General features: G+C 37.5%; 1 protein-coding gene across 5 annotated transcripts in view; it reads right to left on the bottom strand.

Annotated features, from left to right (window-relative positions):
- EPB41L4A (erythrocyte membrane protein band 4.1 like 4A) overlaps positions 1 to 14,115 on the bottom strand; it is a 249,202-nt gene that overhangs the window by 97,359 nt on the left and 137,728 nt on the right. For all 5 annotated transcript variants that reach the window (XM_070571296.1, XM_070571297.1, XM_070571298.1 and 2 more), the window contains exons 5-6: positions 1,389 to 1,486; positions 93 to 213 (exon numbers count right to left, since the gene is read on the bottom strand). In XM_070571296.1, the coding sequence (XP_070427397.1) occupies positions 93 to 213; positions 1,389 to 1,486 (219 nt within the window). The remainder of the gene's footprint in view (positions 1 to 92; positions 214 to 1,388; positions 1,487 to 14,115) is intronic.

The raw sequence follows: 14,115 nt of genomic DNA, 5'->3' as shown, positions 1-14,115 counted from the left end.
GGTCAAAGAGTATAAACTTCTAGTTATAAGATGAAGTTCTGGGGATCTAATGTACAGCATGTTGACGATAGTCAATAAAATGTGATTCTTACATTAAAGTTTTATGAATCCTTTCTATGGCTTCTTCGAGTTCTTCCTTCTGATCAGGAACAAACCGGTACTCTGACACATATCCCGCAGTATGCTTATACGGGTCATAATCTCCAAGTTCAGCTAAAAAAGAAATAAATTATAATTTTTTCCATTTTTGGAAGCTATTCCTATCATACTTAAACATTTTCTTCAAATACCTTATTAATAAATTCATATATAAGATAATAACAAAATAATTTTAGTAAAAAACAACTCTGGTGAGCATATATGGATGGTATAAACAAAATCTTGTCTTAAAAACATAAGTTCTATATTTTTGCTTTCTGAAAGACTACAATTACCATTATTTTCACTTCAACTATACTTAGCAGTTTATATGAAATAAAATACTGTAAACAGAATTTAGAGTATATATTTTGGAAATGCCAAGATGAAAAACAACCATGACCCCAATACATCCTCTCAGACAATGACACCAAGAGATAGAACATGTGATTCAAAACATATTTGCCCCAAATAATTATCATGGAAATATAATACAATGCTGCACATAACCCCATTACACTTTACACACAGAAGCAAAATGAAACCAGAAAGCTCACTATATTAGGCTCATAAAAATTCTTCTCTCTACATTAATCCAGCTTCCAAGCCCAATCCAGTTCATCTATGTAACATTTTTCCTGGAATATTTTTCCTAGACTGTTTCTGGTCTTCAAATGCCACAAAGGCAAAGAATATGCTGTCTCGTTGCCCCGATACCTAGCTTGATTCTTAGAAGGGTCTCAGCAGTTATAAGTGGAAACAGCCTCAGCCTCAGTGTCTAAAATGAAGGACAAGCTGAAGCCGCCCCACATGGCTGCCATATTGATGCCAAGAGCTCAATGAGTACCACACATGTGCCACATTCTGAACTGGCGTTGCCACCTGATCACATGGAGTCTTCACAACAGCTGCCTGGAAGCAACGTGATCTCTGAGACATAATAGTTTTGAGGGATCAATGAACTCAGGTGGGCTGTAGAATAGAGCAGATTTTCAGACCATCCACGTCATCAAGAATCAGTATCATTCCTGTGACTAAGACTCCTTGTGACTTACTACAAGGGATATTTAACCAGCTTCATTTTTACCCCTTCTGAAAGGACACTGATTAAAACTTGAGTTACGACTACATTCAACTTTTTTAGCAAAATGTCATTTGACATGAATTTTGGTATATAAATTTGCTTAAAAAGAAAAATTCAAATATTTTTCTCAAGACATCTGAAGCAAATTTGCTTAAGTGGAACCTACACTGGATGGCATATGCTCCCAGCTGAGCAGCCACGTTGACAGGGCAGGGCAGCCGGCCCTGAAGGACATCTTGCTTCACCTGCAAGAAAAACTGATATCTAAAAAAGAAATGGAAAAAAGAGATTAATGATATCTTATACTATCCAGACCTGAAGTTTCAGACCCTGATAGTCAAGGTAACCACGAATGACCTTTAATGAAAATGAAGCTACTTTCCACTCTTTTACGAGGGGCTGCTGAGTGAACTGGGACTATTTAAACACACTCTATAGAGGCAATACAGGGTAGTGGCTAAAAAGCACAGGTTTTCAAGTTAGACTGGCTGGATTGCATCCCAGCTCCAGTACTCACCACTTCAGCAGCCTTGGGTGGCTGCATAACCCCTCTAAGAGTCAGTATCCTCACCTGCAAAACTGGGATGGTGAAGTATCTACACCTCATAAGGTTGATGTGGTGGTTACACATAAGCTATTCCTATCTTTCTCATCACTGCCACTGCTACTGCTACTACTACTATGACATGATCTCACTGGGAGGAACAATTCACAAGGACCCCACCTATATGGCATGCATTATCTACAGGGTCTAAAATCATAGATCCAGGACAAAAAGGTCATTATGGTGTAATCCCGTCAATCCTCCCACTTAAGACCCTGTCCATTACCTGTGGTTCTGTTCCTTCTATTTGCCTAAAGAAAATATGTCACAATAATAGTCCCGCCCACTGTTCTGAACATTGTAAACACAGTAACTCATTCCAAGTATTTTACATAAAACTTAGGGAAGACTTTAAAATGAGGTCAGTACTATTATTATCTCTAGTTTGCAGATGAAGACACAAAGAGATGACTTGTCTGAGATCTCACAACTAGTTAAGTAGCAAAGCCAGAAGTGCAACCCAGGCAACCTGAACCTAGAAGTCTCTTAATGAGGATGCTATGCAATTTTCACTAACTTTTTTTTTTTCCTATTCAGACTGTCACTGAGGTGAGAGAGGCCAGAGGTTTATCAACCGAGACAATGAACCATCAACACCATCCTCAGCCACCATCACTAACACACCTGCATGCGCACACACACATTCTCATGCTTCAGACTGTCCTTTGTGATTTCCCTTTCTTTGTAAGGTGACTTTTTTTTTTTAATGTTTTTGAGGAAGATTATCCCTGAGCTAACAGCTGCTGCCAATCCTCCTCTTTTTGCTGAGGAAGACTGGCCCTGAGCTAACATCCACGCCCATCTTCCTCTACTTTATATGTGGGATGCCTGCCACAGCATAGCTTGCCAAACAGCGCCATGTCCGCACCCGGGATCCAAACCGGCAAACCCCAGGACGCCGAATTAAACGTGTGAACTTAACCACTGTGCCACCGGGCCAGCCCTGTAAGGTGACTCTTGATGTCATTAGAAAAGGCAGAAAAAAGCAAAGGAAATGAACTACAAAAATCAGCTGTGATAAGTTTCTCTTTTCCAAATGTTCACAACCAAAGCCCTTAGTGAGGGAATCCAAATGTTAGATGCTACTCTGATTATTCCTAGAAGACTGATATCAATTTTGATTGCACCCACAGGCTTAAGTGAAAATCTGCTTAATGTCTTGTGTTTCCCCCTGCGCATTTCACTAAATGGCACCACAGTTCTCCAGACACTAAAGTAAGAAAAATCTAGCAACAGTCTGCAACCCAAGGCACCCACATTCAATCATCTGTTATTTTTTGGAATCCATACTTCTCTCCATCTCCTAGTCCAGGTCACTATCCACTGAATTTCTAAAACCTTCACTGCTCTGCCATCATTCATACTGATCTCCCTTCCAACCACCTTCCCAAGAGGTAAAGAGGATTCTTAAGAGGTAAAAACAATCACTTCACTCTCTTGATTAAAAAACAAAACAAAATAAAAAATTTTGCCTTCAGGATAAAAGTTCAAGATCCTTAAGACAGCTTGTAAGACTTGTGCTTACTTCTTGAGCCAAATCTCTTGCCGTTAACCAACAACTACCCCGACTCCTCAACTTGCATTCTCTTTTCCAGCCCCACTTAACTACTTTCCATTCCCCGAATGCTTATCTTGGATATCAAATTCACTTTGCTATAATTATCTGCGCTCCTCTTGAAGAGGAGAAAAGCAGAGTAAAGTGATATTAGCAGAACTTATATGCAAAAGCTTATAAACTAAAGAGACATTTCACTAGAATTCTACTGCTTGCTGGAAACTTGCATTTAGCTACACTCTCTTGCTCTGTTGTTAACTTGGAATTTATTTTCCTGCAAGTGTATTGATTTTAGGAAATGGGTCACAGATGCATGTTTGTCTTGCTTTATTAAGACTTTTATAAGTCTTATAAGACTTTTATAAGTATTTGACCGAATAGTCAAATTCTCTGCCAAATACAGAAACTGAGGAACCTAATCCCACAAGAGTTTGCTTTAAAGAGAAAGGAAAAGAGAGAGGGAGGGAGATGAAAAATCAATGAGAGCTGAAAGAGAAAGACAGATACAAAGAAACAGGAACCATATCCCATTGGTGACTGTGTTCCCAGTATACAGGGCTCAGCACACAGCAGCTGCTCAATAAATATTTGTTGACTTAATGGATGGATATGTGAATAAAGAGAGAAACAGATGAAAATGGAAAAAACTGCACATTCTTTGCTGTCTCTAATAAATTCATGAAGAGAAAAAAAAATGACATCTGTTCAAACTTCCCTGGACAGCCTGCCTTTTAAAGATACCAGAGATCTTCAGGCCAGCCTGGTGGCATAGTGGTTAAGCATGTGCACTCCACCTCGGTAGCCTGGGGTTTGCAGGTTCAGATCCCAGGCATGGACCTACACACCATTCATCAAGCCATGCTATGGCAGCATCCCAAAGAGAAAGACTGGCACAGATGTTAGCTCAGCAACAATCTTCCTCAAGCAAAAAGAGAAAGATTGGCAACAGATATTAGCTCAGAGCCAATCTTCCTCACCAACGCTAAAATCAAAGAAGACAAGAAAACTATTTTTAATTAAGAACTTGATTAATCTTTATCACAGCAAGCATCATATTAGTTTTATATAAGACAAATTTACACTACAGTAAAGTCATATTTTTATATGCTAAACAAACACTTTATCGTAGCTCAGGGCCTACTTTTAATTAACCATATATAACTTGTTTTGTCCATTTTAGGGAACTTAGAGTATAATGTTTTATTTGAATTACAGATTTAGAATTGCTGAGTCATTCTTTCTGTGTCATTCTGATTGGATGCTTGAGTCCTTGTTTATCTCTGATTTAATTAGGATGACACTAAATCCCAGGTTGCCTAGGACTGCTATAGTTTATCCCTATTATACATGGCTAATTATTAATAACTATTCATCATTTTCCAAAGTGTCAGGGTTTGGACAATAAATTATATCATGACTCTAGTTATATTGAATCCCTATTAGAGAAAAAAAAATGCTGATTAAAAATGATCCACTTAATAAGGAAGACTTCCAGAACACATTCTGGTGCCAAGCAGAGGCTTCATAAAGCAATTACTGGTTATCTTTTCATGTAAATTAACACAGTGGTGTACATGCACTGTCTCCTAAGCTAGACTGTGAACCCTGGGGGAGGAGTGCTCCATCTTCCACCCTATCCCCAGTTATCACAACACTATAACCAGTACAACAAAAGCGAAAGTCTCGAAATATTGGCCTCGTAGTTTTCCATTTATTTGACCTTCACTGAAAAGAGCTAAATTGACATTAAGGATGTAGAAGCTGTTGAGCACCATCAACAATTTAGCAAGCATCAGAGGCAAGAAGAATGGCAAATGAGATTTGCTTAAAGAAGGGGCAGGAAGATCACGTTTTTTTCAAGAACCCAAACAAAAGGTTCCTCTGAGATTCTGTGGCCAAAGACAGTCAAGAATGCTCACATCAAAGAAACTTGAAGTGCACCTTCCAATGATATAAGCCAAAGGAATCTGTAGAAAGAAGAACAAAGCTGGAGGGATCACATTCCCTGATTTCAAACTATACTACAAAGCTATAGTAATCAAACCAGTATAGTACTGGCACAAAAACAGACACATAGATCAATGGAATAGAATAGAAAACCCAGAAATAAATTCACACTTACATGCTTAATCTATGACAAAGGAGGCAAGAATATATAATGGGGAAAACACAGTCTCTTCAGTAAATGGTGTTGGGAAAACTGGACAGCTACATGCAAAAGAATGAAAACTGAACCACGTTTTTACACCATACAAAAAAATAAAGTCAAAATGGATTAAAGACTTAAATCTAAGACCTGAAACCATAAAACTTCTAGAAGAAAAAACATAGTCAGCTCTTTGACATTGGTCTTAGCAGTATTTTTTTTAATCTGTCTCCTCAGGCAAAGGCAACAAAAGCCAAAATAAACAAATAGGACTACATCAAATTAAAAAGTTTCTACACAGTGAAGGAAATCATCAGCAAAGTGAAAAGGCAAACTACTGAATAGGAGAAGTATTTCCAAATGATATGTGTGATAAGGAGTTAATATCCAAAATACATAAAGAACTCATATAACTCAACATCAAAAAATCAAAGAATCCAGTGACATCAGCATCATGGTGAAGTGAACTGTTCCCTTAGGCTCACTCCACTAAGATACAATGAAAAGGACATTCATTAACAGAAAGGGGACTCACACAACACAATAGACGTGTGAGAGATCCAGGCAGCCATACATCTCAAGGCAAGAGTACTGCATCCCCTGGAAAGCAGTAGAAAGAGGTAAGTGGATCTCCTCCCCATCCCCAGCACAATGAACTAGGGAGTGGGACCTCACACAGTGGCTGGCGTGCAACTCTGACAAGAGACGGGGGAAAACGCAGCCCTCGGCTGGAATGCTTTCACTCTTGGAGTTGCTTCCCAGCCTGTGGGAAAGCTCCACATTGAGGCAGCTAGGTCATTGTGGGGGCATGTCCACGAAGCCAAGCACCTCAGGCAGGCTGCCAGAGAGTGTAGAGCGGAAGTGTGGGCAGGAAGGAAAGAGCTCCCTCCCCTCCATCCCACCTAGCACCACAGCTCGGCTGGTCAGCCAGGGTTAGGCATCCCCACCAGAGCACCTGTACTTGTGTGTGTGAAACAGCGGTGGCCAGACACATAGCACTCTATCAACACAACTTCCAACAGACAGGCACAACCGCCAGAGGATGTGGCGGGCTCAGAAAACACAGCTCCTATCCCCCCCAAGTGGCGGCAGATGGAATCTGTGACTAGACATTACAATTATGTGCCAGCAAAAGTCCACCCCATCAAAGAGCACGAAGAGGTATATCAACACTCCAGACAAGAAGAAAAATAACAAGCATCCAGAAAACAATCTTGAACTCATAGAAATTTACAATCTAAATGACAGAGAATTCAAAATAGTTCTCATAAAGAAACTCAACAAGTTACAAGAAAACTCAGAAAGACAGTTCAAAGAACTCAGGAATAAAATTAATGAGCAGAGAGAATTCTTCACAAAAGAGATTGAAACTCAAAAAAAAACATGCTGGAGATCAAAAACACAATGAATGAGATAAAAATATCTAAAATCTTTAAAAAACAGAGCAGACATTATGGAGGACAGACTTAGTAATTTAGAGGACAGAAATATAGAAATGCTTCAGGTGGAGAAGGAGAGAGAACTGAGACTAAAAAGAAATGAAGAAATTCTCTGAGAAATATCCAACTCAATTAGGAAATGCAACATACGGATTATAGGTATTCCACAAGGAGATGTGAGGGAGAAAGGAGGAGAGAGCTTGTTCAAAAGAATAATAGCTGAGAACTTCCCAAATCTGAGGAAGGAGATGGGATTACATGTGAATGAACATAATAGAACTCCTAATAACATCAACGTAAAAAGACCTTCTCCAAGGCATATATTAGTAAAACTGGCAAAAGTCAATGACAAAGAAAAATATTAAGGGCAGCAAGGCAGAAGAAAATAACCTGCAAAGGAACCCCAATCAGGCTTTCAATGGATATCTCAGCAGAAAACTTACAGGCTAGGAGAGAGTGGAATGATATATTCAAAATTCTGAAAGACAAAAACTCCAGCCAAGAATACTCTAACCAGTGAAAATATCCTTCAGATACAACAGAGAAATAAAAAGTTTCCCAGATAAACAAAAGCTGAGGGAGTTCATGGCCACAAGACCCCCACTACAAGAAATGATCAAGAAGGCCCTCATACCTGAAAATAAAAAGAAAGGGTTTACAAAGCCTTCAGCGAGGAGATAAATAGACAGAAAAAAAAACAGAAAATTGCAGCTCTCTATCAGAACAGATTAACAAACACTTAATTACAACATTAAAGATAAAGGGAAGGAAAGCATCAAAAATAACAATCATTTCATTTTAATCACAAACTCACAACACAAAATGTAAGTTGTGACAACAATAACTTAGACAGGGAAGAGGAAAGAGATAAAACCTGCTTAGGCTAAGGAGATAAGAGGCTATCAGAAAATGGACTATCTCATCTATAAGATCTTTTATACAAACCTCATGGTAACCACTAAACAAAAAATCAGAACAAAGACACAAATGATAAATAAAGAGAACACTGAGAAAACCATCATAGAAAAATCACCAAACTGAAATCACAGTTGGAAATACAAGGGAAATACAGAACAACTGGAAAACAGGAGATAAAATGGCAGTATTAAGCTCTCAATTATCAATAATCACTCTAAATGTAAATGGATTGAGTTCTCCAATCAAAAGACACAGAGTGGTGGGATGGATTAAAAAACAATATGCTGCCTTCAGGAAACACATCTCAGCTCTAAAGACAAACACAGGATCAGAGTGAAGGGATGGAAGACAATACTCCAAGCAATGGCAAACAAAAGAAAGCAGATGTTGCCATACTTATATCTGACAAAGTAGACTTCAAGATAAAAAACGCAATGAGAGACAAAGAGAGGCAGTATATAATGATAAAAGGGACACTTCATCAAGAGGACATAACACATATAAATACATACACAGCTAACACAGGAGCACCAAACAACATAAAGCAACTATTAACAGACCTAGGAGGAGAAGTAATGACAACACAATAATTGTAGGAGATCGCAACTTCACACTTACATCAATGGATAGATCATCCAGACAGAAAGTCAATAAGAAATAGTGGAATTAAACAAAAAACTAGACCAAATGGACTTAATAGACATATATAGAACACTCCATCCAAAAACGAGAAAATACACATTCTTCTCAAGTGCACATAGAACATTCTCAAAGATAAGCCATATGTTGGGAAACAAGGCAAGCTTCAATAAATTTAAGAAAATCAAAATCATATCAAACATCTTTCTTGACGATAATGCTATGAAACTAGAAATCAACTATAAGAAAAAAGCTGGGAAAATGATAAATATGTGCAAACTAAACAACATGCTACTGAACAACCAACGGATCAATGAAGAAATTGAAGGAGAAATCAAAAAATATCTAAAGACAAATGAAAATGAAAATACATCATACCAACTCATATAGAATGCAGCAAAAGCAGTCCTAAGAGGGAAATTCATAGCAATACAGACCTCCTTAACAAACAAGGAAAATCTCAAATAAGCAATCTTAAGCTACACCTAACAGAACTAGAAAAAGAAGAACAAAGTTCAAAGTCAGTAGAAGGAGAAAAATAATAAAAATCAGAGCAAAAGTAAATGAAAGTGAAACCACAAAAACAGTACAAAGATCAATGAAACTTAAGAGCTGTTTCTTTGAGAAGATAAACAAAATTGACAAACTGTTAGCTAGGCTCACTAAGAAAAAAAAGAGAGAAGGCTCAAGTAAATAAAATTAGAAATGAAAGAAGAGATATTACAATGGCCACCACAGAAATACAAATGTTTATTAGAGAATACTATGAAAGACTATATGACAACAAATTGGACAACGTGGAAGAAATGGATAAATTCTTAGTCTCATACAATCTCCCAAAACTGAATCAAGAAGAAATAGAGGGGGCTGGCTCCATGGCCGAGTGGTTAACTTCGCGCACTCCGCTGTGGTGGCCCAGGGTTCGGATCCTGGGCGCGGACATGGCACCATTTGTCAGGCCATGTTGAGGTGGCGTCCCACATCCCACAACTAGAAGGATGTGCAACTAAGATATACAACCGTGTACAGGGGAGGTTTGGGGAGATAAAGCAGAAAAAAAAAAAAAGAAGATTGGCAACAGTTGTTAGCACAGGTGCCAATCTTTGAAAAAAGAAAAAAAAAAAGGAGGATTGGCAACAGTTGTTAGCCCAGGTGCCAATCTTTAAGAAAAAAAAAGAAGAAGAAGAAATAGAAAATTTGATTAGACCAATCACAAGTAGAGACTGAAACAGTAATCAAAAACTTAAATAAAAGTCCAGGACCAGATGACTTCTCTTGAGAATTCTACCAAACATTCAAAGAAGGTTTAGTACCTATCTTCTCAATCTATTCCAAAAAACTGAAGACGACAAAACACTTCCTAACTCATTCTATGAGGCCAACATCACCCTGATCCCAAAGCCAGACAAGGACAACACAAAGAAGGAAAATTATAGGCCAAAATCGCAGATGAACATAGATGGAAAAATCCTCAACAAAATATTCACAAACCAAAGACAGAAATACATTAAAAAGGATCACACACCATGAGCAAGTGGGATTTATACCAGGGATGCAAAGATGGTTCAACATCTGCAAATCAATCAATGTGATGCACTACATTAACAAAATGAGAAATAAAAACTACATGATTATCTCAACAGACACAGAGAAAGCATTTGATAAGATCCAACATCCATTTATGCTAAAAACTCTCAATAAAATGGGTAAAGAAGGAAAGAACCTCAATATAATAACTGCCATATATGACAAACCCACACCAAACATCATACTCAATGGGAAAAAACTGAAAGCCATCCTTTTGAGAACAAGAACAAGACAAGGATGCCTGCTCTCACCACTCCTATTCAATATACTACTGGAGGTTTTGGCCAGAGCAATTAGGTAAGAAATAAAAGGTATCCAAATTAGAAAGGAAGAAGTAAAACTCTCACTGTTTGCAGATGACATGATTCCATATATAGAAAACCCTAAAGACTCCATTGAAAAACTATTAGAAATAATCAACAACTACAGCAAAATTGCAGGGTACAAAATCAACTAACAAAAATCAGTTGCATTTCTATACTCTAATAACAAATTAACAGAAAATGAACTGAAGAATAAAATCCCATTTACAATCGCAACAAAAACAATAAAATATCTAGGAATAAATTTAACCAAAGAGGTGAAAAACCTATACAATGAAAACTATAAGACATTATTGAAAGAAACCGATGAGGACATAAAGAAATGGAAAGATATTCCAAGCACATGGATTGGAAGAATACACATAGCTAAAATGTCCATATTACCTAAAGCAATCCACAGATTCAATGCAATCCCACACACAATCCCAATGACACTCTTCATGGAAATAAAACAAAGAATCCTAAAATTCATATGGAGCAACAAAAGATCCTGAATAACTAAAGCAATCCTGAGGGGAAAGAACAAAGCTGAAGGCATCACAATCCCAGACTTAAAAATTTACTACGAAACTATAGTTATGAAAACAATATGGTACTGGTACAAAAACAGACACACAGATCAATGTAACAGAACTGAAAACCCAGAAATAAGACCACATATCTACGGACAGCTAATCTTTGATGAAGGAGCCAAGAACACACAATGGAGAAACGAAAGTCTCTTCAATAAATGGTGTTGGGAAAACTGGACAGCCACATGCAAATGAATGAAAGTAGACCATTATCTTACTCCATACACAAAAATTAACTCAAAATGGATTAGCGACTTAAAGGTAAGACACGAAACCATAAAGCTCCTAGAATAAAATATAGGCAGTACCCTCTTTAGCATTGGTCTTAGCAGCATCTTTTTGAATACCACATCTACTTTGGCAAGAGAAACAAAAGAAAAAGTAAACAAATGGGACTACATCAGACTAAAGAGCTTCTGCGAGGCAAAGGAAATGAGGAACAAAACAAAAAGACAACTCATCAACTAGGATAAAATATTTGCAAATCATATATCTGACTAGGGGTTAATCTCCGAAATATATAAAGAACTCATACAATTCAACAACAACAACAACAAAAACCCGATCAGAAAATGGGCAGAAGATATAAACAGACATTGTTCCAAAGAAGATATACAGATGGTCAATAGGCACATGAAAAGATGTTCAACATCACTAACCATCAGGGAAATGCAAATAAAAACTACAATGAGATATCACCTTACACCCGTTAAAATGGCTATAATTACCAAGACAAAACATAACACATATTGGAGAAGATGTGGAGAAAAGGGAACCCTTGTAGACTGTTGGTGGGAATGTAAATTGATGCAGCGACTATGGAAAACAGTATGGAAATTTCTCAAAAAAATAAAAATAGAAATATCATATGACCCAGCTATTCCACTACTGGGTATTTATCAAAAGAAATTGAAATCAACAATTTGAAGAGACTCATGCACCCCTATGTTCACTGCAACATTATTCACAATGGCCAAGACATGGAAGCAACCCAAGAGTCCATCAAATGATGAATGGATAAAGAAGATGTGGTATATACATACAATGGAACACTACTCAGCCATAAAAAAGACAAAATCATCCCATTTGCAACAACATGGATGGATCTTGAGGGTATGATGTTAAGTGAAACAAGCCAGACAGAGAAAGACAAACATCACACAATTTCACTCATATGTGGAAGATAAACAAACACATGGACAAAGAGAACAGATAAGTGCTTACCAGAGGGGAAGTGGGTTGGGGGATGGGCACAAAGGGTAAAAGGACACATATACATATGGTGACTGACAAATAATAATGTGCACCTGAAATTTCACAATGTCATAAACTATCATGAGCTCAATAAAATAATAATTAAAAAAAAGAATCCAATCAAAAAATGGGCAGAGGACCTGAACAGTCATTTTTCTAAAGAAGACACATGGATGTCCAACAGATACATGAAAAGATGCTCAACATCACTAATGATCAGAGAAATGCAAATTAAAACTACAATGAGATATCACTTCATGCCTATCAAAATGGCCATTATAAAAATGACAATAAATAACAAGTCTTGGCAAGGATGTAGAGAAAAGGGAAACCTTGTAGACTATTGGTGGGAATGTAAATTGATACAGCCACTATGGAAAACAGTACAGAGGTTTCTTAAACAATTAAACAATTTGTTTCTTAAATTGTTTCTTCAACAATTAAAAATAGAACTACCATATGATCCAGCAATTCCACTTCTGGGTATTTATCCAAAGGAAGCAACAACAACAAAAAGAACCCAGTAATTCGAAAAGATGCATGCACCCAAATGACTGGAGACCCTCCCTGGTGAGGAAACTGAAATATGTGGGGACAAGAAGAAGTTTGATTTCTGGTACCAGCTGAATGTGATACTGAAGAATTATCTAAGAGAAGAGTACCTACCCACATGGAAGGCAGGATTGTTTTCCGCATCCCACCAAGACTGAACAAAGCATTTGATAGGAGCCTAATCAGTTTGGATAAAACTTAAAAGTGAGGCACAAAAGGAAATGTTTAAATAATAACATAATTTTGAACACTGTGGGGAAAATGGCAGGTATGGCTTAAGAAGAAGAAAAATAGTAGAGGAAGCAACCACTAATTCTCAAGAGAAAGCGACAAAAGAGATTGGGAATAACACTTGCCTCAGAAGTTTAAAGCCGATGATTAAGATACAGGAATAAATAATAATATCACCTTACATGTGTAAAGTCTTTTATAGTTCACAAATTTCTTTTACACCCATACTGGAATATGACCTTCACCTCAACTCTGCTGTATTGAGGACCATTATCTTCACTTATGAAGGAGACAGGGACTCCAGAAGTGAATATGTAACTGAAGGTCACTCAACAGTAAAGAAGGTAAAACAGGCTGATCTTCACAAAGTGACAAATATGGATTCTTAAAAAAAAAAATAACGGTAATTGACGAGTTTAACGTCATCCACCAAGAAAATACTATAAAATATCATAAAATAAACTAAGAAATAAACACCTGTTTTTAGAAGCTAAAGAACGCTCATTATGATCAAGTTATTTGGAACTACGACTACTTTCGTTTTCAGAAATAGGACTGGAACCCTCTCTCTCTTTGGTCACTACTGAATCTTCTCAATACTCAGTAAACTGGAACACCATGCTCCACATAGTTAGTGAATGAAGGGTAGGCAAGCGAGTGAGTGAATTCTGTCTCTAAGTACAAACTCAAGAAATGCAGGCTAGAGGGAAGAAGTAGGATGATTCACAGTTAAATGAACAACTATACCCAGAAAGTTCTAATTAAAAGATTGACTTTAGCCTGGAAGACCTATCTCAGGGCACCAAGTTGTTCTTTTCCTCCTTAATATAGTAATCAGTAACTTGAAAACATAAAGTAATTACCATTATTTCCATTTTAGCTACCCTTACCATCTACTGCTGGTGGTCTAGTGGTTAAGATTCAGCAGTCTCACCACCAAGGCCTGGGTTCATTTCCAGGCAGGGAACCACACCACAGTCTGCTGGTTGTCATACTGTAGCCGCTGCATGTTGCTGTGATGGTAAAAGCTATGCCACCAGTATTTCAAAGACCAGAGGGTCACTCATGGTGGA

Source organism: Equus przewalskii, chromosome 13 (genome assembly GCF_037783145.1).
Source record: "Equus przewalskii isolate Varuska chromosome 13, EquPr2, whole genome shotgun sequence".
NCBI classification, from domain to species: Eukaryota; Metazoa; Chordata; class Mammalia; order Perissodactyla; family Equidae; genus Equus; species Equus przewalskii.
This window is presented reverse-complemented; position numbering and strand designations above follow the sequence as displayed.